General features: G+C 33.4%; 1 protein-coding gene, 1 long non-coding RNA gene and 1 pseudogene across 2 annotated transcripts; 1 reads left to right on the top strand and 2 right to left on the bottom strand.

Moving 5' to 3' along the window:
* Window positions 1–9,341, bottom strand: part of LOC132029656 (vacuolar-processing enzyme-like) — a 57,728-nt pseudogene extending 48,387 nt beyond the window's left edge.
* A 619-nt stretch (window positions 9,342–9,960) lies between these two features.
* Window positions 9,961–13,500, top strand: LOC132069223 (uncharacterized). The gene is made up of 2 exons (XR_009417704.1): window positions 9,961–10,542; window positions 13,052–13,500. It is a non-coding gene; the product is annotated as an uncharacterized LOC132069223 (long non-coding RNA).
* Window positions 13,501–13,530: 30 nt separating this feature from the next.
* LOC132069222 (probable protein phosphatase 2C 72) lies at window positions 13,531–16,411 on the bottom strand. The gene is made up of 5 exons (XM_059462638.1): window positions 15,606–16,411; window positions 15,216–15,488; window positions 14,995–15,112; window positions 14,685–14,908; window positions 13,531–14,576 (listed from the first exon to the last, which is right to left on the bottom strand). Exons 1-5 carry the CDS (start codon window positions 15,771–15,773, stop codon window positions 14,382–14,384), a joined length of 978 nt encoding a protein of 325 aa, XP_059318621.1. The 5' UTR covers window positions 15,774–16,411; the 3' UTR covers window positions 13,531–14,381.
* Window positions 16,412–25,895: the final 9,484 nt, after the last annotated feature.

The raw sequence follows: 25,895 nt of genomic DNA, 5'->3' as shown, positions 1-25,895 counted from the left end.
TTTTCGGACACCCTAGCCAATGCTCGACCTACTGGAATATCTCCCATGTTAGCTCCCTTTTGTTGTTGCTTCTTAGTGTTTAGATAATCACGTGCATCTCCTTGCAATTTCTCAACCGAAGCTCCCTCAATCTCCAATGCCGCAACATCTTCTTTTTGAACCACTACGTTTTTTCCAATTAACAATCGGCACTTTTTTTCATCATGACCTTGATGCCTACAATGGGTGCAATATTGAGGCAAATTATCAAACACGGCCTCCTGAAACTCGTCAATAATTTTGCCCGTGACTTTGTCCACACTTTGAAGTCGAATACGATCCAGATGTTTGTCCAATAAGTCGAGGATCACCCTAACCCCAGCCGTGCTAGGTCTTGATCTCACTTGGGTGACCTTATCCACAACAATAGGTTTTCCGACTGCTGAAGCAATGGAAAGCAAAGATCTCTTAGCAAAAAATCAGTCGATAGGTTTGGAAACAAAATCCATACTCCCGCACGTGAAGTCTCCTCCTTAGGGTTGAATCCAATAGTCCATGGGAAAATCCTAATTTGATGGTCTTTGCCGTTGTGCATGAAATAATTCACGCCTCTTGATAATGTAGCCACAAAATCATCATATTGATCCATACGAGAGCAAGCAACCCGACGAGACAATGTCCCTTAATGCCGAGGAACTTAGGCAAAATCGATCTTAAAGTTGGCAAATTCGGTGATCCCGTGGATAGTTTAACCACAATGGCTTAATGAAGTTCCTCCTCCAAACACCAACATACGAAAGTTTGTCGTTCATCCAACACAAATTTTAATGTAGGAATTCACAACACCACACACATACCCACGAAACATTACGGCCACAACTTGATATATTTCCATGGTATCAAACTAGTTTGAGAAAAGTTAACGGTTGATTTTGTTTGATTCAATCTATCGGCATAAGTAGGGTTTGTAGTGTTGATTGTAGGGTTTTGGGGAGGCTCTCCCACAGCCAAAGGCCGGAGAGAGACGGTGGTAGCCATGGCTGCCCTAAATCTCCATGGTCTCAAAGGAGAGAGGCAAGAGGAGAGTGCCTAGGGTTTCATTTTGCTTATTGGGGAGAACTACAGGAATGACCAATAATATAAAAAGTCTACAACCACTTAGAGATCGTTTGGTTGCTGGTTAGAGTTATGCATGTATTAGTAATATATAAATTAGTTATGCATATATTAGTAATATAGGGATAATTAGATGCAGGTATTAGTTATGCAGGGTTAGTTATGCAGAATTTAGTTATGTAGGGTTTAGTCATGTATTAGTTGTTCCGTCTTTTATTATGCATAAATTAGTACATGGATTCTCTCATACCTATACATGTATTAGCTATGCGGAAATGAAAAACATGAACTAAACATTGTATTAGCAATGGCATGTTTCATGTGGAAAGAGAAAAAACCCAACCAAACATTGTATAACTTATGTTAGATTTTGTGTTGGGTTTATTTTTTCTCATTTTTGTAACCAAATAATGTACTTAAGTTCTGCAAGTTTTAATACACAAATAATTTTTCTCTAACCAGCAACCAAACATCCCCTTAATCATTTAACCATTCATTGCGTATGTCAATATACAAAGCAAGGCAATATACAAAATTTGAGGAAGATTAAAAGTGATTTAGATTAGTTTGGAGTCAAAATTCATAGTGAAAATCGGGTTCAAATTTTGTATTGGCGACATATGTATCTCACAATACATGGATATATAGGAGATATACATGGGATACACAAATGATACGCATGGGATACACGAAGATACATAGGGGATACACATTTCATCTTCTTCAATGTTTATCTTCTAATTTGAATTTGGCTCAAATTCCTATGCAAACCACCTCAAATTTTTACCAAATCGTCCCAAAAATGAGATTCAAACTCCTTAAGATCTTTGTATTAATTATTAAGTTATTAAAAATCAATAAGAAGTTCTAGCGTTCTATATTCCAACATTAATAGATTATCTTTGATTTAATGGCTATGTCTAATAATGAAGATTGGTCCACCTCACGATTACAAGAGAATCTTTGTAAATGAGACTGCTTAAGTGAAATTTGTTGTGATGGTATTGTCACATGATGGCTTAGTAATAAGGGATTGATTGAACCATTACAGGCTATGGGAAACAAAGGTTCTACTGGGTCGGGTTGGAGCGATGAATGAAGAAAGCAGTCGATATTTACCATTCTAAATTAACAGGGATGAAAGAAAAATGAATTTAGAGTTAATATTGATTAGCATTTAATAAGGTGGGACGATATTAATACTCCCCTTCCCAATTTAATTGCTAATTTAAAAATAAAATTTAATTATAAAAAATTTAAAATTAATATTTAAAAAAATATTACCTTTATAAATGATATTAAATTAGTTATTTAATAACACATTGTTTCTTGAAAATATATTAATTAATAATCATATATTTGTAACTAATATTGACAAAAATAATTGATATATATTTTTCAAATTAATATTTAATTTTAATTAATTATAAAACTTAAAAGAAGACTTTTTTGTGAGAATGTCATGGATTGGATGTTTGACAAAAAAATAATATTAATAAATATAATGCCATAACATTATTCAAATGTTTGACACAAAAAATCCATCAAATGTAAGTAAAAAATAAACAACATGCAATGTGAAAGCAAATAACCAAAATTGAAAATATAACCTAAATTCAAAATTCAAAAGAAAAAGTTCAACATAATACTCCTCTTCCAACATGTAAGTTTCGAAAAAAGTAATTTAAAAAAAAAATTAAAAAATCTTTTTCTTTATTAAACTCATTCTTTCCAATATTAAGTAAAATGAAACTTCTTAAAATAAAAAAATTAAAAAATACGAGCGTATAAATAATGGGAAGGACATTTTATAAAATAAAAATAATAAAAAAGTAAAATTAAAAAAAGCAGTTTTTTAATAGAAATAAAATATTATTTAATTTTGGACCGTCAAACTCAGTAGTTTTCTCTGATAACAATAGTAAAACTCCACACATTCCATTAATGGTGAAAGCCCAAAAAACAGCCAGCTTGTCAGGAGTAACTCCAACAACTCCAAAAACATGGCTCCGTCTGATTCCTCTCAGCTTACAAACCAAATCACTGAACTGTAAATTGGGAAGGAGGGAGCAGTTTTTTTTTTGTTTTTTTTTTATTTAATTTTGGACCGTCAAACTCAATAGTTTTCTCTGATAACAATAGTACAACTCCACACCTTCCATTAATGGACATTGTCAGAGTCCGTCCATCTGATTCCTCTCAGGAACTGATTAAGTAAAATTTCAATGGACATTTTTTAAGCATAAATGTTTAAAGTACTTTTAAAGTGTTGAAAGTTATTTTATAAATAAACAGTTACGTGTTTGGATAAAAATGCTGAAGCTGAAAATAAGTTGTTGATGTGTTTGGTACACAAGTGTTGTCAAGCACTTTTTTAGTAGTGAGCAGTGGCGGAGCCACACTATGCCGAGGGTGTTCATCCGAACCTCCTCGTGAAAAAACACTGTATTTACAAGATTAAAAATTATTTTGTATGTATATATAGTAGATGTTGAACCCCCTTAGGCTTCTTCGTAAGTTTACTTTTTTATATTTTGAACCCTCTCGGCGGAAATCCTGGCTTCGCCACTGGTAGTGAGGGTAATATTGGAATTAGAAGAAAATATAAGGGATAAAAGAGTAAAATCGTTGATGGCTTTTAAGCTAAAAAGAAAAAAGTTGGAGTTCCCAACTTCTTGTTTTTAGCTTATTTTAAGCACTTTTTAATCTATTTTAATCTCTTTTTTATTTTTCCAAACACCCAAATAATCAGATTCCAAATTGTTTTCACCTTCTCCTCCTCAACAAGTAGTCAAGTACAATCACTAGATGCAAAAGATTTTGCCCAAGACCCCAAAGGTAGTTTACCCAAGAACAAACAAACAAAGCAGGTAACAATACCATACCCACATTGAATGAGACATAAAAAAACATACAACATTTCTATAGTGTCAAGTGACATGAAGAGATGCTTTACTTTCTTCATATTGTAGTGCATGGAAGCTAGAAAGTAAAAAAAAAAAAAAGAACACCCATGCGACATTTTACATTCAGTTTTATTTTTATTTATTTTTTGTTATTTTTTCTATTTTCTTTCTTCTTTCTTATCATTTTTTTCGTCAGATGAGTACATCTTTTGCTAAAAATAATAAACTAGTTGAAACTTACTGTTTGTCATAACACTTTTGGTAATAATATAATTGTTATTTTAAAAATGAGGAGAAAAGAAATACTTCTGGCCTGTCTATATGACACTATTATTTTATTAATCTTGATATATTTCAATATTTCAAAAAATGGTACGACATGTTTAAGATCATATATTTTTAAAACAACTCATTTCTTAATCAAACTACATCGTATAAATTGAAAGGAAAATATAATAATGTTGCAGTCTTGAGGGAAATTCTATAGAAAAATGGCATGTCTAACTAGACTTGGTATATTAAGATAACCGAGAGGAGAAGAGATGTAACGACAAAACCAAGGCCACATGGATAAATTTTGGCATTGATCATACATTAGCACAATAAACTATATTTCCTTTGTTTGAAGTTTAGCGCACGTATTAGTACAAAGTTATTATCTTTTATCAAATCGTATAAGGTTTCCTCGTGTATATATGTTTTATTTGAATGGTCAAAACATGTTGAAATGAAAAATATTGATATTAATAAAGTTGAATTATGTTCGATCTTATTAAGATATCGAGATTCATTTGAAGGAAGAAGACATTTATGCACAACAATAGATTATATTTTCTTCGTTTGAGGTTAATTTAATGCAAAAGTTAATCTGTGATGTCTCGTTCTTGATTTGGATGGTCCCAACAAACAAAAGGTTGCTTACAAATTTCTAAAAAAGAACAACTATGTTAGACATTTTATTATATTGAAATTTATCGTAAAGGAAAAGACTAAAATTTTGCTCCATTTATGATAACAATTACTATTCTTGGTTAGATGATAAGTGCAGAGACACAAATCAATAGTGTGATTTAACCATTTTATAATTTTCTTTTTCATTTGAATGGTAAAAAGAACAAAATAGAAAGATGTTGCCCGATAATTTGTGGGGCTATTTAATTTTAACATTTTTATACATTTGATTTTAATTTTTTTAATGTGCATGTCTTGCCTTATACGTTTATTCTTGATTTTGTTATTATAAATTTTTTCTAAGTTCCCTTTACTTTGTTCGGTATAGGAAAAAGATTGAGACTTTCTATTCATAAGGAAAGCCATGCATAATGAAATTGTTAGGTGTTTATATAATATTTTGTATTTGAAATTGAATCTGAAGAACCAAGAGTATTTGAAAGTCGAGCTTATGTTCTCTGCCTTTTTCTTTTTCTCTCTCTTCGTGAATTACATGACATTTATATCAAATGTGAAAGTTGCAAATCATTTATACTTGGCAATTTCAAAATTTTGGGTATTTGGACTTGGTCTTCCTTCGTGATTTTGATTCAAAATTGTTCCAGAATAAGAAGACTTAGAATTATATATAAATAAGAACCCGACAAAAGTTTTATTTAATTTACTACATGGCGACTATATATAGATAAGATTGTGCTTGTCAACACTCAACATTTATGTTATTCTCATTGTTGCTATCTATTGAAAGTGAAATTTTGCAGCCATGAACAAACTTAGTGGCATACATTAATCTTTGCCAAGAGTACCCTTTACTATCAAGGACATGCTTGTGCAGTTGCATCAGCCATTTTCCCACTCTCAATTCCAGCATTGCAGATGTTGGCGATTCCACGTATGTGTTTCTTTCCGTACGAGGTTAATTTTCCACAATGTGCCTCGAACGTCTTCACCTATACATGTGAAAAGACTAGTCACATTCTCGACATAAGAACGAAAAAACAAATTCTACTAAAGTGCCACAAAGAATTTGGCCTTTATAGTTAGGTTCACTGCTTACATATGATTTTAGGCAATCCCAATCGTCAACAAGTGGTTGTCCAGCAGGTCGAACACTCTGTAGTACCTCATTACCATTTTCAACTCCAAACAGAAGCTCTCCAAGATGTTTTACACTATTATCCACTTGACTTCTCTTTGCAATAGTTTCAATAAGTCTCGCACGAATGGCTAAATGCTCAGCAGAGCCTTCGGGAGCACCTTGGTACTGAAACATTCAAAAAGAACAAATCGAAATCTTGTGGTGTTGGAAGAAGAATTTCTCATCGATTTTATTGCAAATTAAAAAGAGATATAGAACCATACTTTAGAAAACAAATAGAAAATCTCAGCACTGCGTTGACCCACATTCCTTGACGATGATTTCGAGTATGACATGGCATTCACAGAGGCATGACTGTGGTTTGAGGAAGCAACACCTATATACTCGGAAAGAGCGTCAGAACTTAGCACGATATCACCATATTGCATGACATGGGATCCATATGTTAGGTTGGCGGCAGTTCTATTTGCAACCTGATGAGCATATCCACAATGAAATTATAAATCTCCCTTTAGAACACGAAATAAATTGATCTTACACTAGTATATTTGAACAAATTGATTAAAGCATATGCACAGTTTGTCCGCAAGTACAACACAAGCTCTTACCCGGCTATACTGCCCTGCCAAACTCTCAGAATGTCGATCTTGCACATCACTATTCACAAATACAGACAGTTAATAAGTTTGACGTCAGTTAATAAGTTTGACGTAATAACAAAATCAAATTCATCTTTAAATTGTAATCCTAGAATTAATGAAATATGTACAAGAATCTTTAATTACTTGACACACTCATCTCGATTAAGTTATTGCACTTTCTGGGAGTTAAGAGGAAAACAGAAAAATATATATGCAGTGACTTTTGACAAATATAGCTCACATGGGATAATTGATCTATCATCAATAAATTGTACATCAACTATCACTTTATTTCTCTCTGCATATTGGAGAAATGACCACAAGAGAGTTGTCCATACCTATCCTCCATCCAGGCAACACTATACAAGTCTCCCAGGCAAACACCATTAAACTCGGGAGGGGGACACTCTACCAAGCAGGGTTCACCTTTACCACTCATACCACAATATGTTCCCCAACTGTTTTCATCGGGTTTTGATGCAGTCGTGACATAGATATTTAGACCTTCGGGAAGAAGACCATCAAACATGCTTCCAGACTCACAAGCTTCTAAGTAAAACACCTGAAGATTGAAAACATCATCCAACATAAAATTACACCTCGGATTTCACTATTTTCCTTTTTGTCCCAGGAAACGAAGGCCTTTTAATGCTGAAACAACGATGCAAGTTACCAGTTTACTATACGTTCCAGAAGCATGCTTCTTTTTCAACACGTTTATCAGATCGTTTGCATAGACAACTCCCGTGGGCATTGCTGATAATTGTAGGTGAATTAATTACGACGACTCAATTTGAAACCAGAAAACTAAGAAAAGATTAAGCAGATTGAAGTACAGAGGAACACTATGTGTGAGGAAGCTACTTACAGACAATACCAGGGCCACCATGATCGGTATAGTAGATGAAGATATGGTCATTTGGACCACTGTTCAAAACTTTCCCACTTCCCCCAACTATACCACTTTTGTTCGCAAGGATAACATTGTAAAAATTGTCAGCATTAACATCTTCACCTATATAATCCTGCCTCAACATAAATAATAACCCCATTAGCACACATTAATTCCAACCTTATAAAAAAAATCGAGGGATTGAATTGCTCGAAAGAGAAAAAAGTACACTAACCTTAGGAACACCATTGTAAACATCTTGGCCATGTGGATTATTGATGATGACTCCAGGTCTGGGATTATCAGTATTGTTGGCAATATCATCGTACATGAATACAATGATATTCTCGTCTTTAAGACCCCCTTTCTTGAGTATTTGATAAGCATGACACACATCAGCCTGAAATCATTCAATGGCCAAAGAAATTAAGATATAACATTCAGATTTCGCTATGCCATGCAATGATGTATATGCTTAATTGATTCCTATTTTCATTTTTTGTCATTTTGAAAATGAAATTTGTTTATTATATAGTAAGTCCATAACATAGATTTTAGAAAAGAGCAAATCATCATGATATTGAAAAAGTAAAGAGAGGGGGTGATATATGTTGCTAATATAGAGGGCAAAATAGGCATTTAAAAAGCTCATTTGAGATATGTGGGAGGAAATATCTATTATCCAAAGTTGAAGGGGAATTTAATTTTTAAAACAAAGTCCGTCACATGGTGTAAATGATTTTCTTAGATATTACATCTAGAGGACTAAAGTGCATTTGTAACCTGTAAGTACGTGTAACTTACCTCTTCTTAAGCATATAAAATATGTTCTCTAAAATAAATTGGGAGGGGTAGGGCAATAGAGGAGTTTAAATGAGAATACATTAAACACCATAGTTGTATGATAAAACATAGCAACTCCATCAGTCATCACTCAGTTCTCGGAACAAGAATGATTTAGTAATTTATACTTGTGACGGGATGTTCAATTATTTATATAGTTGCTGATAATGGCATTTAACTATCGTAAAGACTATTATAATATTACAAAGATTTGCAAAACTATTTTTATTAGAAAACTAGACAATTTAAAGAAAAATGTAGTTTGAATCAATGAGAACCTGGTGCCTGTAATTCCACCATCCATTAGAACCAAAGAACTAGAACAGCCCATTTGGTCCCTACCGTTTCTTCAGTTAAGAATCTAGAAATTCCACGACCTTCAATGCTGGCCCAAATTGAGAGCACAACAAGAAATACGAGACCAATATTGTACCTAAATATCATTGTATTGTGTTTTGTGGTGAACAAAGAAAACAGACAAATAGGTGAATTGGACTATTGAGTTCTATGAATTATATTGGTGCATGAGAAATTTATAGGAGTTCAAACTCCTTTGTGCCAACATAAGAGACGTACCAAGGGACTGATGTGGACGACGTAGAATTCAAAGGTAACAACCATAAGAACTCACGAAAATATGTCAAGAATTTGACAATTGCAATACAAATATGCATTGCTGTACGAGAAATTTCTTGTCACTTATTATACTGGTTTTGTCATGTCATCACATCGTTATTGTACGCTTTTTTGTCCATTGGAGTGGACCGGTACAAATCAAGGAAATCAAATATTGGGGAGATTAGGGATTAAAATAATTTTGAATGTTACAAATAGCAAAACCACTATAAGTTACCCGCACAAGATGAAAAAGAATATATTGTAAACATTAATTAAAAAAAAAAAAAACTATAAACAGAGATTAATGTTTTTCTCTGTTTATACTTATAAATTGGGGGCATCTGTAGGTGAAGTAACGTAATACCTCACAATTGTATGCCGGACATGACAAGACTTTCAAAACTCAACATAAAGATGGCCAAATACACATCAAACTCCACAAAAATAGGGATGTTATTAAACTCAAAAAATGATAAACTACATATGACACAAAAAGCATAACTCCCGCATCTGAACACTACAACAAATTCCGAAAATACTACATAACTTATGCCGCATAAGTTAATTCCTCCAGATCTTATGCCGGGCAAAGCAAAAGTTCAGTTTTCGAAGATAAATGTTATAAAACTTATGTTGCGCGAAACAGGTCTGGATATTTCATTAAGTGGTAAGGGAAAAAAAAAATTAAAAACCACAGATATAAGGACAAAAATTAAAGACCAGCGCATTTGAAGGGAAATTCGTGCAAAAACTTGAAGAAGTTTTAGGAAAAGAAAGGTAAAAACTCCACGAGGTATCTTATTTGGACATCACTATCTAACATGTACTTATTTTTTAAAAATTTGTTTTGCACATTTATCCATCCCAGAATAACTTCAGACATGCGGTGTTTGAAGTTAAGCTTTGACAAAACCTATAAAAAAATCCAAAGTCACATATGACTGAGTTCAGACAGTTGTCTGAAGTTCATACAAAAATGATTGAACTTCATCGATATGTGCCTAAAATTCAAGCTAAAATGACTGAAATTCAGTTATCTGTGCCTAGCCTTCAAATTTCAGACACTGCGTGTTTAAAGTTGTTTCAAAGTGGATAGATTTAAAAAATCCTTACGAATTACAGATATGACTTAAATTGTGGTCTCAAATTCAGATATGTGTGCACTTCGGCCGAAAGAAAGGGATGTAGAGTAATGGGCCTAGACTAAGCTATTCACTTACCAAATCCAGCCCAATTAATGGGTTAAGCCAACACCTAGTTTGTTCAAATGGCCCAAACCGAAGCCTAGTTCGAAGTATATAAATCTCCAGTTACTTGTTTTGCCTGTCAAAATCGAAGTGATGCTTGTCGAGGTATAAGTTGTTTAAGAATGTGGGCATAAATTTTTTTAAGAATGCGGAGCATAATTTATGAAATATTATGGTGTGAAAACATGAACTTATTTCATGAAAAGATTTTGTTACGGGGAGCAAAAATTCAAGACCAGCACAAAATGGGGTAAACGTGAAAATGAAACCCCACTGTTTAGGCGCTCACCACAAGACATTGCTATACGCATTCGACGGTTTTAATTGTTTCATCTCTATTTTCTCTGTTTCTACATGTTTATTTATAGTCAGTATAGTGTATTTGCCATTTGTAGATTTTATGGGGTTGCTATTTGGAAGCATCAAGCATGATAAAAAGATCAAAGGCAAAGTACTTGCTCTCTATTTGTGAGTTCGTTCCAACTTGAACAATATTCAAACCTATAGATGGATTTTATTTGAGTTTGTTTTTATCGTAAATTGAATAAACATAGTTTTGGCACTCAAAAAAAAAAATACAATTTACCAAAAGGGGTTGTCCAAAAATTTATATATTAAAAGGGGTATATCGTAATCCACGTATACCCCAAAGTTTTTTTTTAGTCAAAGTAGACCAATCAACGAAAAATTAAAAAAAAAAAAAATTTGAACGTATAACGCGGATGATCCACGTTATACAATATATTTTGTTATTCGTTTTACAAATATTTTTGTAAAATAATGATTTTTTTACCTCTAAGTTTTTTTTTTTTTTTTGAACTAAAAAAAAATATTGGTAAACTTTTTTTTTTTTGCAACACTTAGTGTGTTTTTTCATACTTTGACCAATGATTAATCGTGTGTGAAGACTCAAACATCAATATTTTATATAGAACCTTATATTTTTTTCGTACAATAATGTAGGCTCAATACATCAAGGATACGTAGACGTTCGGATCGTCATTTTAGGGGTTGAAAACTTTGAAGTTTTGTTTGAAAAAATTTAGTGTTTTTTCATACTTTGACCAATGATTAGTCGTGTGTGAAGATTCCGAAACGTCAATATTTTATATAGAACTTATTTTTTAGGTACAATGATGTAGGCTCAATACATCAAGGATACTTAGACGTTCGGATAGTCATTTTAGGGGTTGAAAAGGTTTTGCATTAAGTTTTGTTTAAGGTTTAAGTGTTTTGTTTTTTAATGTTTTGATTTAAGTGTGTTATTTTTTAATCACGACAAAACATTATTTTGAATATAAATATAATTCTAAAAGATATAGGGAGAAAAACTAGTTGTAAAGTGGTCAAACTTTAGATGGTCATAACTTTACGCTCGGACGTCCGTTAGCGTTTTTTTTTTTTTGAATTGATGCATTTTTTTTCGAGATCTATGCGGACAAACGGCCGCAAGGCGGTTTGGAAGAGCCGATTTTAAAAAAAAAACTCCTTTTATCCCATTCAATTTCGATTTTCCCCCAAATTGGCGTGAAATTTTCAGTTTTATTTACTTATAAGATGATGATACGCAATAGATTTCAACGTAAAAATCACAGGGTAATGTATCTGTGAATGTCAATTTCACTTCTGCGGTTTCAATTTTTAAAAATAAAGCTGATTAATTTTCTCGACATATAAAGTTGACTAAAATAACCTTACAGTCAAACACTAAGTTTTTTCAAACAAAACTTACTTCGGGCACCTTTATGAACCCCTAAAATGACGATGAACGTCTACGTATCATTGATGTATTTCAGAAAAGATTTTGTACGCAAAAAAAATATCGTGTTCTATATGATACGAAATCCGGACACGCGAGAGCCCGGCCGAGAGGAATGAAACCCCACGTTGGAAAAGTGGTTGGCGCTTAGTGAGGTCTTAAAAACGTCATAGAATTCATGATCGGCCATTCCATTTTTGAAAAAGGCAACAAAAGAGAGAAAGGAAGAAATCAAAAAGGAGAAAAAGAATCATACTTCTTCTTCGTCCTCAGTATTTCTCTGTCTTCACACACGATTAATCATTGGTAGTCACTAAGTGTTGCAAAAAAAAAAAGTTTACCAATTTTTTTTTTTTTAGTGCTGCTAAAAAAAAAAAAAAAAAAAAAAAACTTTAGAAGCATAAAACGTGGATAAAAAGATCAATACGTTCAAATATTTTTTTTTAATTTTTCGTTGATTGGCTCGGCAACTTGAAAAAAACTTTGGGGTATATCGTGGATCGGCCCCGCGATATACCTTTTGTATATAAATTTTTGGAACCCCTTTTGGTAAATACCGTGTATTTTTATCGTAAATTGAATAAACATAGTTTTGTTGCACTTGTGCACCATTTGGCCACCAAGGTTACCGTCTTTGCGACTTGTAAGTTACAAAAGAAAATTGAGTGACTTTGGTGCAAAACAAACTACAGTTGTATAGTTGTGTGACCATTTGTGAGATTCACCTAACATTATGCAACTGTACAAATTTTATTAGTAACAAGGTTAATTCTCCTCCCCTTAACCATAAATTTGTCCGAAACCTGATTCTGTTCCCATTTCCAACCTCCAGTCTCATGCTTTGCTGAAATTCTAGCACTTTCCATATAAGTTTCCTATTTTGCTGTCCTCTTTCTCAAAGAGAATCTTGTTTGTTGAAACCATTTTTATATGATTCTTGAGTTTCCCTTTCATGGTTTCCAGTTGTGATTAGTTGATGATGCTGCTGTAAAATTTACAGGTCGATGGCAGGCGTTTCCGAACAGGTGGTTGGAATATTATGTAGAATCCTTGAAGTGCGAGATCTAAATGTATACAAAGAGATAATGTTGAAAGGGAAGGAGTTTGTGGTGGGTCATAATTCTTTACTGTTTATTTAGTTTATATTTGTCCCCTGTGCATGTAACACTTTTATCACACAACCTGGAAGATCATGAATTCCATCATCAGGTTCAGTAAGCATGATTATTTTCGACAATGCTGAAGGTTTTTGTTCTACCTTCCATCAAACAAAAGAATAAATAGACCTTTAATAAAGGCCTCATGGAGCTGTTTCTCGTAATGTTAGTGATCTTTCCAGCACAGCATGCTGTGTTTTGTACACAGTTGCATACATAATTTAAATCGCCGATCCTTTCCTTTGTTCTCATATTATGTGTATATACCCATGTTCATTAATGCTTCATCACCCCCACCCCCCCCCCCAACCCCCCCAAAAAAAAAAAAATCAGAAGCAATTGAAGTAGGATAAGCTCAAGCAAGAACTGCTCCAAAATGAAGAAGCTTGTTTTGAGAATAGCTCATATAATATGCTGCGATAAGGTGATCTGAAAGATGTATAGAGTTGATGTGAGTTGCAAATGGCGATCAGCTTAGACTAGGGAATCTGATAAATGAATCAACTTGATTTTTTAAAAGCCTGATATGACGGGATTTCAAGCTGAATTCACTTGTGAACTTTTGCATCCATTCTCTTCCCTGTCGTTTTTTTCCATCTAATTCAAAAGAGTAAATACGTATCTTTGCAGTGGCCTGAAATTGTTCCAAATCAGATTAAAGTATAGCAATTTTTTTAGAAGAGTGGAGAGAAGCAAGTCGTATTGATTGCTACATTAAGGTTTGATTTTTGTCTGTATATTCTTTTGATTAAAACTTCAAAAATCTTGGCCATAATTTTGAAGTATTGCCTGGTGCCTAAGGTTTTTGATTTTTGTCGATAACAAGTAATGATATGGTGAAGCAGCTCCTTTCATTTTTCGGTTTCTCTTTCTCCTTGTTTATTGCTCGACCTGAAGGGTCTTATCAGATAAATGACTGCGCAATATGTAAACAAAATGTTTGTATATGTTTTTTAAAAAGCAAAAGAAAACGCTTTACTTTCATCTCACGACTTTGTAGTCTACATACATTTGTCTCCAAAATTTCTACATTGAATTTAAAATCTGACAGATAGTTGTTTACGTGTTATCTACACTGCTAAATAGAAATAGCATCACCCAAACTTTCGCAACTCCAGCACGACAGATAGTCGATTACGTGTAAGCACAATGAACTTGTATATAGCTTTGGCTTCAAGTACTATTTTGCAGAGGTGCTTGTTGATGCAAGAACAGGCAGATTGCAGTGCAATCATCTCTCTTGCTGTTAGGAAACTTCTGTTTCCATGCATCTAAAGAAGCCTGTACCACTGCCTCTGAGGCTGCGGCTGCATTATTTGCTGCACATACTATTGACACAACTTGGTCGTTGCTCAGCACATCCCACACCTATTTTACAATTAAAAAAAGGGTAGGTCAGGTGTTGTAGAAACAGAGAAAAGAAGACCTCAAACAGAATAAAATAATAGTAGTAGTACATAGTTAAAGTAGGCTTACCCCATCGGTTGCTAGAACGAGAAACTGATCATGGGGAGATATATGGTGATAGGAGACATCAGGCTTAGAGATTATGCCATAGTTTTTGAGCATGAAATCTCCAAAAGCTCTAGACATGGCTAATCCGGGAACGTCTACATGGGGTAACCACACTCTCTTTATATGTGGCTCTTCTTGAAGTGCTAGCACTCTGCCATCACAATTTCTTATTCTTTCTGCTTCAGCTGCATCAAACAGTTCAGTAAGTACATTTTGGGACTGAACTGTGCCAAGTATAATGTCAATAGTCAGGAAGAATTAAGAGTCTTACAAGGCAGGCTAGGCTTCAAATCAGTAGTTAACTGAACAGCCTCAATTACTCCCTCCTCCGACTTTCTTCCTAGTACAGCTCTAGAATCACCAAGATTAGCGATAATCAGATCATCCTCCTGTAACATATAAAACATTTCTATATTAGATTCTCCAAAACCTTTGCTGAAATCTAAATGACGTTCTGATCTCTGGATGATCAGAGAAAGACTTTCTCATTACCTGTCTTATAGCAACCACAGCAGTTGTTCCACTGCAAGAACAGTCCAATTTCTCTATACTTCTAATATCTTTGTCCATCAACTTAAAGGAACTCAGAAAAGCCTCTTTCCACTTGTTAAAATTCTTGCCCAGAGAAGTGATTCTTGGCAGAGAGGCTATCTGTTTCAGAAGCAAAGATGGCAGTTTATTCATAACTAACTTGCTGACTATATGTCCATTCTCTCCATGCCCATCGAAAACTCCTCCGAAAGCTCCATTTTCTACACCATACCCCTGCCATAAAACGAAAGTTTCCATTTTTAGGTAGCCCATATAATGAATTTGAACATACCTTTCAGTTCTGTAATAAAACTCACTGGACATGCAAATGAAAGAGGATTGATGACAAACCTGATAGAGAATAGCAGAGTCTTGATTAAGTCCTTTGCTTCCTTGTTGAGAAAAAACAGAACCAACTTGTTGGTACCCGTTGTTGTTGTCTTGATAATGAACCACATTTTCATTGCCAAAATCAACAGCATGAATCTCTAAAGATGCAGTGGATATACAGATACCCATTGTGTGTCAACTGCTCTTTTCTATTCCTTTTTTTTTTTTTCCTTATTTGTGCAGAAAGAGAATCCTTTATATAAAGAGATTCTTAGACCTTTTCAAGGAGTTAAAAATGGGATTAATATATTCTGGAAAAATTGTTGTGGCTCCCAAGGAAGAGAAAAATTCTCATTCAGGTTCAATAATTCACTTTCTTAATTGTGATATATTATTTGAGACTACCCCAAGATTCAGTTTAAGGGGCATCTGAGTTGTACCCTAGTAGGATTAGCATACGTAAACTCTAATTATTTAATAAAAGGTTGATTTGTCCTCTTTTTAACAAAATTTATTTTAAAAAAATGGTAACAAAAGATTGCTGACTGCATTTTATTTCTTCACCTTAACACCTCAGCTTATAGACAATCAATTTATGATCTTAATTTCCAAGTAGAAGCCTAAGGATGTTTGGAGTAGTAAGTTAAACCTTGGAAAAGAGTATAATTTGGATGACCAAATGGGAAGTTTAGCTTTTTGAGCTGGTAACTTAATCCAAAGATGAATTGGACATCTTGCATTATTTTGAATGTGTTGACTTTTTAAAGCCATTTGTTTAGAACGTTTTTTAATGAGAAGTCTCATTCCAACATGTAAGGATGTTGTCATGGTAATGTTGGTATCTTGGAATAATAATATACTTGGCTCCGTATGATTGGAGGTACCAAAGGGTTTGGAAAACAAACAAACGCTGACATAGACTACATGTTCATATTCTTAGAATCAAATAGTAATAAATATGCAATATTTCTCTTTGATCCAAAATAAAAATAATACGTGAAGATGCCTTTTCAAATCATTGAAAGCTTATCAACAATTTGATCTAATTATACCCAGTGTTATGAATTTTAAGGCCCTTGATATTTTTCAGCTTGAATTTTTCCTCATCTTGTGGTGGAAACTTATATTTATAGTACTTAATAGCCCATCGACCAGTGATTATGCAATATAATTTCGTTATAATCTAAGCTAGTAAGAAATGAAACTTTTACTAACCTTGTCTCTTTTTTCTTTTTTCTTTTTTCTTTTTTCTTTCTTTTTTAGTCCAGACGTGTCTTCAAAATATTTTATTAGGCTCGAAGAGTTACTAATATTTAAGTGGCCTCAACGTGGGATGGGGCTCCTCTCCATTTCTACTCTCTCCATTTTCCCCAAGTTCCTATTTGGATGAAAGACACATGTCATAGTTAATAATTAATGGTTGAGATCTAATTTCCCAAATCAAGGTCCCAACCATAGTTAGAATAACAAATATTTTCTTTATTTACTCTAAAAAGATTTGACAATCCCAAAATTCTAGCTAAAACATTATCTCGCCTATAAATTAATCCAAAAATTTTCTTTCTTTCCTATTTATTATGTGTCATATAAATGACTTATAAATTTTCTTTTCTTGAATTAAAATTAAAGCACGAAGTATACAAAAAAAAAAAAAAAAATTGGGAACATATCCAGATGGACGTAGGGGGGAAAATTAAGAAGAACTGTACAGAAAAAAAATTGTTCAAAAGAAGCAAAAAAAAAAAAAAAAAGAAGAGCGCATAATAAATAGGAAAAGAAAAAAAATTTACGATTAATTTATGGGTGAGATAATGTTTTAGTTAGAATTTTGGGATTGTCAAATTTTTTGGAGTAAATAAAGAAAATATTTGTTATTCTAACTATGGTTAGGACCTTGATTTGGGCAATTAGAGTTCAATAATTAATTATTAACTATCACATGTGTCTTTCATCCAAATAGGAACTTGGGGAAAATGGAGAGAGTGAAAATGGAGAGGAGCCCCATCCCTCAATGTGTTTCTAGGCCGGTTATTTTGCTCTCCTATCGATTGTGAGAGTGAATTATGCTCAAAATAAAATGAATTAGCCAGGTTAATTAAGATAGTGACTCAGGACGAGCAAATAAAGAGCCAACAGGAACTAGAAATTTTAGGAAATATAGTGGAAATTAAATTTCCATTATCTCAAATATATCACAAGGAAAGAACGTTACTTTATCATTTTATAAAATGTACATAATAAATTAAACATGACATTCTCATACTCGGTGCAAATGGCATATGGAAGCAAGCTAGACATGGTTCCTCTTTTCAACTTGCAATAATATTCATTTCTACATGAGTTATTTATTCTCCTTTTTCTATTGTACTCTAATAAGTTTGAATTTTTGACCGAAGTAAGCCATTATTTAAAACAATTTATCAAAATAATACATTTTTTTGAAAATTTACAGAACTAGAATAAACGTATTCTGCAGTAACGTATTAGACATTATTTTATTTCAAAAATTTAAAGGGCAAAAAAGTTAGTGGTTGACGGTGTTAAAGGATAATACGTACTTGTGAGTAACGTTTTATCATTAATACGTAACTGAAAGTAACGACTCTAAGAATCCAGGCAAGGCCAACTTTTGTACGAAATTTGACATTGATTGATTTTAAAGTCGTAACCCAAAGTAACGATTTCAGGCTAAAACGTCACTGACAGTAACGTTTCTACAATGATCCAGTGAACGAGTTTAATCATTTGGGCTCGAAAGAATGAGATAATCACTTTTATTATAGCCATTTTAATTGTAAACAAATTAGTAAAACGAGCTGTCCATTTGATGATGAGTTCATAATGCCGAAATTTTAAATCATAGCTCCGCCTATATTTAGAACATATTATGTATATGGTGTTTGAGAGTGTTCCTTTATTTGGAAAGTCTATACACTTTAGAAAAAATTGACAGTGAATTTGGTCTTAGTTATAGATATTTAAGAAAATTTGTCCAATCAATTATACTTGTAGTAAAAAAAACTCAAGTTTTTGCATAAGAATTTTGATTGGTTTTATACGTATGATATCTCACTTATATACGTCACAAAAAACTACATGTACATTAGTACATATTTTATCGTTGAATTGTAATTCACATTAAAATTATGATGACAATTCATATGTCATGTTTAAGCCATGAAACACAGCTAATCTGTACGTATGAACATTATAATGTGGGTCTTTTAAGATTCACTCCGATTCAATTTATGTATTTTCTTTAAATACACTTTTTATATTTAATACTATTATTTTTATTTCGACATATAACATAATAGGTTTAAAGTTATATAAGAAATATAATAATATATTTATTAAAACCACAAAATTTAAAAGTTTTTTTATTTTCTTAAAATTTCGTATCTAATTAAATTAATACAAATAAAATGAAATATGACATATTTATCTTTTTTATAATTCTTTTAGCCTGCACTGTCATAAGTTCACTGGATGACAATGATCTATCTCATTCTTTTGAAATCAAAATATTAAACTCAGCTCACTGGATCATTGTAGAAACGTTACTGTCGGTTACGTTTTAGCCTGAATTCGTAACTTTGGGTTACGACTTTAAAATCAATCATTGTCAGATTTCGTACAAAAGTTGTTGGTGCATATATTCTTAGAGTCGTTACTCTCAGTTACGTATTAAGGGTAAAATGTTATTCACAAGTACGTATTATCCTTTAACACCGTCAACCACTAACTTTTTTGCCCGTTAGATTTTTTAAATAAAATATTACCTAATACGTTTATTCTAATTCTGTAAATTTTTTTAAAAAAGTATTATTTTGGTGAATTGGTTTAAATAATGGCTTATTTCGGTCATAAGTTTTTCAGCAAAGTATGAGTAGGTTATGAAAGAGCTGGCCACATACAATGTTGATAAGCAATAGCTGACTAGTGATACTTCTTCTATCTTAAGTTTGATAACTTAAAATGTGAATTATTATGCATCAGAAGGAAATGAAGGTGGTTGCATAATGGGAGATATGACTCATTGAATCTTATCCAAAAATAGAGGACTTTGTGAACTTCGATAATAACATGCCTAATGATAAGAATCTTTTTATTCATATATGCTAAACTTGTTTGACAACAGTATAGTTGTTTACCTCGAATTTGGTAACAATTAAATTAGTAAGTGAGGTATAGGATATGTGGATGCATTTTAATCTATTTGGTTGACGAAAGTGACAATAGATTCGTTTGTTACAGTATATATATATATTGTTGACACCCAATTTTGTCCCTCCTTTATTTCAGTTTATTTCCTTGGGCTTTTAAATTAATTAAATCTAAATATTTTATTTTTCTCTTCTATTTTTACTACTATTAATATTATTACTTTCATTTTCATTATTCTACTATCAATATTAATAGTATTACTTTATTACAACTTTTATGATTTGTCATCATTTCATTTCTGGATTTGGAGTCGTTAAATTAATTATAAGTCAACACTTTATTAAATCCTTATTTTCTACATATTAATCACTAATTTTCATCATAATATATACAAGTTAATTACTTAGGAGTTGTAGAAGTTAATTACTAAGTAGCCCAAAAAAGAATTAAGTTGAAAGGAGAAAGCCATAAAAATTGAGCCCACATCTGCCTAAACTACCCAGACAATGATCAGCCCACATCATTCCTTATACCGGGCCAGCCCAATAACGTCTGACCCGACCCGACCGGCCCACTCCCTTTTTTTCATCTCATCAGCTCCACCTAAAACTAATCCCTAATCTTCTCTCTTTTTCATCTCCTTAGCCGCACCCCCCCCCCCCGCCTCTCTTCTCTCCCTCTTTCATCGTCATCTTCTCTCCACCACGCCGCTCCCCCTCCTCTCCCCCATTCCACTCTCACTCTCTCTCTCTCTCTCTCTCTCTCTCTCTCTCTCTCTCGCTCCTCTCTCTCTCTCGCTCTATAAAGAGAGAGAGAGAGAGAGAGACGGAAGATCCCTAAAAAAGAGGAACAAGATCGGAAAAGAAAGGATTCCCGAATCCGTAATCGTAACCGTGTTGAATATCGAGAAGAATACCACGCTGTTTTTTCGTTTGCGTTGGCTTACTAATCGCAAGCTCCTGACGGACAAGTGTTCGTAGCATAGATCGGAGATTCAAAACCCACTTCGCCGCACTCGGAAAGGTGGAACAACTTCCCTCTAGTTAGTTTAGTTTCGCTTTAATAGTTAAGATATCTAGAGGTTCATGTTTTATTCAGTGGTTTAATTTCACTTCAAAGAGTTAATGTAGTTTAGCCGTTTATGTCTCAATTCAATCCGCTTAATTTCGTATTTATGTGTTCGTAAGTTTATCCGAAGATGATTATACCAATTAGTGATAGCATGTGATAAGTTAAATTGCTGTGTGCTTAAATATCAATTTAAAGCAAGATCCAAGTTATCTAGATTGGGTCTGATAGCTTTTAAAAGTATTTATTACGGATATGCAGATGAAGATGTTTTGAATTTGGTTATGTGTCAGTATGGCAAACCTTTTGAGCTTGGATATGGAGTTTGTTAACTTGACAACTTGGTATATATACATGAACTATAATAGATATGGTAAAAATAAGTGACCTCCGTACGTGAACTTGGCATTCCTTCTTTGTAATTGTTAAATAGATGTCGAGTGAGCTTATCCAAATATCAAGTCAGTGCTTTGGTTTAAAGTTTCATGCTTAATTCTAATAGTTCTTTTCAAACTTGCCTCGGCCATCAAGCTGACAACCGAATGAATAATTCGAATGAGATTGGTCGATTACACGGTTGCTTATGGCGGGTTCAATCGTTTCTTTTTTTGGTGTAGGTAGTCGCTATTTCACTAAGTGTATGTTAGTTTAAGTTAGACATCGTCTCGTCTCCGTTGCCATTTAACTTAATCATTGTCGAAATCCAAATCTAGCCAAGTCGGCTGGCATATGAAGTAACTCAAATATGATTCACCTATATGATTCATTGATAAGTTACAAATTGGTTAAGATATATAAAGAATTTCTATCCATTGATGCCTCGCTATGATATCGATAATGGCATTCTGATGGTTCAGCTTTGGTTTATAGTGTGCTATTTCATTCCGTCTTTTTGTTTGCTTATATGGTTTATTGTTAACACGATGTCGCTTCTCGTTACTTGGAATTCTTTACCAAACCTAGCATCGCTCATCATGCCTAAAACAAGTATCAGATCTGTTGGCGTGTATCGTTTGATCTTAATTAAAATGTCAACATATGTTTATACATGATTGCACCTTTTTGGATATGACTTCATACCTAAATATGGTTTAGTTGGCTGGACTAGCAGGATTAATAACTTTAAGCAACAAAGGCTATCTATCTTAGCCTAATATGGTATCCTTAATGTCTCTATCCTAGTCCACAAAGTTGGTTCTGATAAGTTTTGGTGTTAGTTTAGTTCAGTTTGATTTCGTTTCTTATCCTGCTAAGCATCTTAACATAGCTGAATCCCCTGTGGCTGATTGTCTTCTTGTTTGCATTATAATAAATCTTCACTCATGTTTAGTTAGTATACAAATGACCAGTCTACATTTCAGTAACCGGTCAATCATCTTTAGTTTGGATTGATCATGCCTATTTGATGCAAATGTTTGGTTTGCTAATCAACAACTGCCTAGCTATATACGTGCCATCTTCAATCTAAATTAAAGTGATGTTGCCGGGGGTTTCTTTTCGTAAAGGATCAGTCACATGTTTAGACCACCCGCTTACAAATTTCAGTTTCTTCTCTGGTTAGTTAAGCTTAAGTTAAGCTTAGGAGAGTCCTATATAAATCAAGCACATCTCTATGTGTGTTAAAGGCTAACTTGTAGGCTTGAATGATCAATAACGCACGTTCAAAGGTTTACCAACTTATTTGGTTATATTGTGCACATTTCATTTGAATAAAATCGCATGTCTTATGTTTAGCTAAGAGTATCATTTAATAGGATTGGGTTGTCTCATGAAGGTAGTACATGCGTACGGCTCATGTCCATTTTACTTGCATCAAAATCATGTGTTCAGGTACGAACTACTAGGTTGACCATTTAGCTTAGCAAGATATCATTGGAATTCTGTCCGTCCTATTAGGAGTGTCATGCGGCTGTTGATAGCTGCACAAGGTCATATGGTCGTTCAGTTAAAATAGTTGATAAATACCTGCTTTAAACAAATTTAAGGGGAACTGTACATGCAAGTCCCAAATTCTGTCTACGTGAAGCATATCTTAGGAAATTCTATGTGCATCTTAAGGGTGTGTCATTGACTGATTGATGTTGAAACATTAGTTGCATGTCAAGAATGTTATTTCGTTTTGTCCAGTTTACACATATCAATTGGTTTTGCTTGTTTGGAAGCTGTTGATATATTAATCAGAGGCAGTCCATAGTGTTCATTAAAGTCGTTAAGTTGCTCATAGACTGCTATACTTAGTAAGTATCCTATGGAATATTGGTTTGCTGTTTTCCTGCCCTCAAACTGTCTCGTGGAAGGTTCAAGAGTGTAGGATCAGATCTGTGTGAAATGCCGTGATGATTTTGGGTTTATTTGAATTCATATATGTTAGCGTATCTAATACATCCCTATGACTGTGTATGCATGAAATATACTTAAATATACATAGTCTATATATATATAATCTATGGAGTTGCTTTGAATTTGTATTTTTACATGTTTAAGCCTTATTGATCGTATATTAATCTTTTTCTCTCATATCTTTTTATGCATGAACCTCACATACGAGTCCGAGGGACTCGTCTTCCGCATTCGGTGTCGGGCCAAGGCCCAACGAAATCCTTTCCCCCTCAAGACGTCCCCCCCGTTTCAACCAAATTACACAAAGAACAAAATTTTCGGCTAAGCCCAATAGTGGAAACAAATTGGCACGCAGCCCCAAAATGGGCTGAGCCTATTTATTCATATTTCTTGTGCCTTTATTACAATTAAACTTGTGTTGTCTTGACTAGGGGTGGGCGTTCGGTTTTTCGGTTCGGTTTTATCAAACTTCGGTTTGGCTATTTCGGGTTCGGTTTTTTGAAGGTGGATTATTGAACACCGAACCAAACTAGTTCGGTTCGGTTCTTTCGGTTTCGGTTTTTTAAAGTTCGGTTCGGTTTTTTTAATATAATATTAGAAGCGATTCCATTGACACTAATTCATATTCTCAAAAGCAATAAAACATAAAACTGATGAATTGAAATCAAAATCAAACAAACAGGATACACAAGAACGAAAAACTAAAATCATGACATAAGATTACTAGGTGTTATATACATACCGTAAGAATAATTAAGAAAACACATAAAGGACATATATTAATTCTAAGAGACATCTTAGTGACCTTTCTTTGTTAAGGATATTTGATTTTTTCAATTGAAGTAGAAAATTTGGGATACAAATGCAAAAGAAGATTTATTACAATTGGGTTTTTTTTGCTTTAAACTTAATGGGTCTGGACTATTTTAATTTTTTGGGTAATGTATTAAATTTTGAAAAGGCTGTCAGTTTTTCGGTTCAAGCTTTTTTTATGAAACTTCGTTCGGCTATTTCGTTTTCGATTTTTTGACGATGGACACAAACACCGAACCAAACTAGTTCGGTTCGGTTCGGTTTGTTGAAGTTTCGGTTCGGTTTTTCGATTTTCGGTATTTATGCGCAGCCCTAGTCTTGACTAACATTTTATTCTATTTTGACTCTTGGTTTAGATGAATCATAGCAGAATTGGGAGGGACTTTAGTTTAATAATATGTAGTTAATTTAAGAAAACTAATAACTAATGCCACCAGTTTCATCTCTTCTATTTATGTTTTGAACTATTTATAGTATTTATAATATGTACTTTCATTAGAATAATTAATTTTTCAAATAGCATGACTACATATTTTGGGCTAAAGAATCATGACCCACCTTTATCATCTTCGAAATTTTGAAACATCACTAATACGCAAACATAAAATCAAATATATTTTATAAATAACTCTCCAAGTTTGAGTCAATATGCATATTTTTTAAAAAAAAAGTATAGTTAATAAAGATAAAGAAAACTCTTATCAGCTATTTTGTGTTTTTGTCTATACCCTAAAATGTAGAAATCAATTAATGCCTCACCACTTGAATTATGATAAATATTTATTAAAACGTCGCGTAAACTCTATTTTCTTCTACTTATATATTTTATGTAAGTCTTACTTTAAATAGTATTTTTAGCTAAAGCCTTAGCAATATCTATTTCCCTTTTATGCAAAGATCATTATATTTGGTATAAGTCTTGTTCTAAGTAACATCTTCTTAAAGCCTTAGCAATATTTACAAGTATTATTTTAAATAATATTATTATATTTTCTTTAAAACTCAAAGGACATTTACATAGTCAGCTTTTTTAAATACCATATTTACATTTAGCCTAATTACATTTAAGTCTGGTCGGATTAACCATTGTTAATGGAACCTTGAGGATGCCTAATACCTTCCCTCTAGGTTAGTTGAACCCTTACCTTAATTTTGATTTCGTAGACTTTAAAACAAATCAACTTTAGATAATTACTTTAGTTATCATAGGTGCCCTAATTCACCGTAAATAATTAAAGAAGCTTCTAACTTTAATTAATCTCGAAATTATCCGGGATGTTGTAAACTATTTTGACCCTGGTTAAAATAGGGTATGACATATATATATATATATATTGAGTAATATATTTTACTGAATGGATAAGCTAAAGAACACCGCAAATCCGGACCAATAACAGAGAAAGAGAGAGAGAGAGTTTCAATATATTTTTTCTATTACAATGTTGGATCTGAAAAGCTAACCCCAAAAAGTGGGAGAATGACCTCTATTTATAGGTATGCTTTATGGGCCTTGAATTCAATGCAAAATCCCTTAAGAATAAAAAAAACCCTAAAAAAGATAAGATAGGACCGTACGGGCTAACATCCGTACGCGCGCATAAAATAGCGTAACGGTTCGACGCGTGGTAACATCGCAACCGGTTAACCGGACCAACGGACACGTTGAGTTTTAATCAGTGTACCCGGACTAACGGACACGTTGAGTTTGGATCGGCATACCCGGATCAACGGACACGCTTTTCGTGTCTCAAAGTCACCGCATCCGGTACGATATCCTGCGAGGAAAGACCGAACACGCCGTGCTCATTTGACCGACCTCGCTCCCGGGACTCACCGGTCATACATTGACACGATTTTCACCGTATACGTCTAGTCCTCACACTTTCCGGAGATCGTAGTTTTATCGGAGTTACGAAAGGGATA

The sequence above is a fragment of the Lycium ferocissimum genome, chromosome 9, assembly GCF_029784015.1.
Source record: "Lycium ferocissimum isolate CSIRO_LF1 chromosome 9, AGI_CSIRO_Lferr_CH_V1, whole genome shotgun sequence".
Classification (NCBI taxonomy): Eukaryota; Viridiplantae; Streptophyta; class Magnoliopsida; order Solanales; family Solanaceae; genus Lycium; species Lycium ferocissimum.
This window is presented reverse-complemented; position numbering and strand designations above follow the sequence as displayed.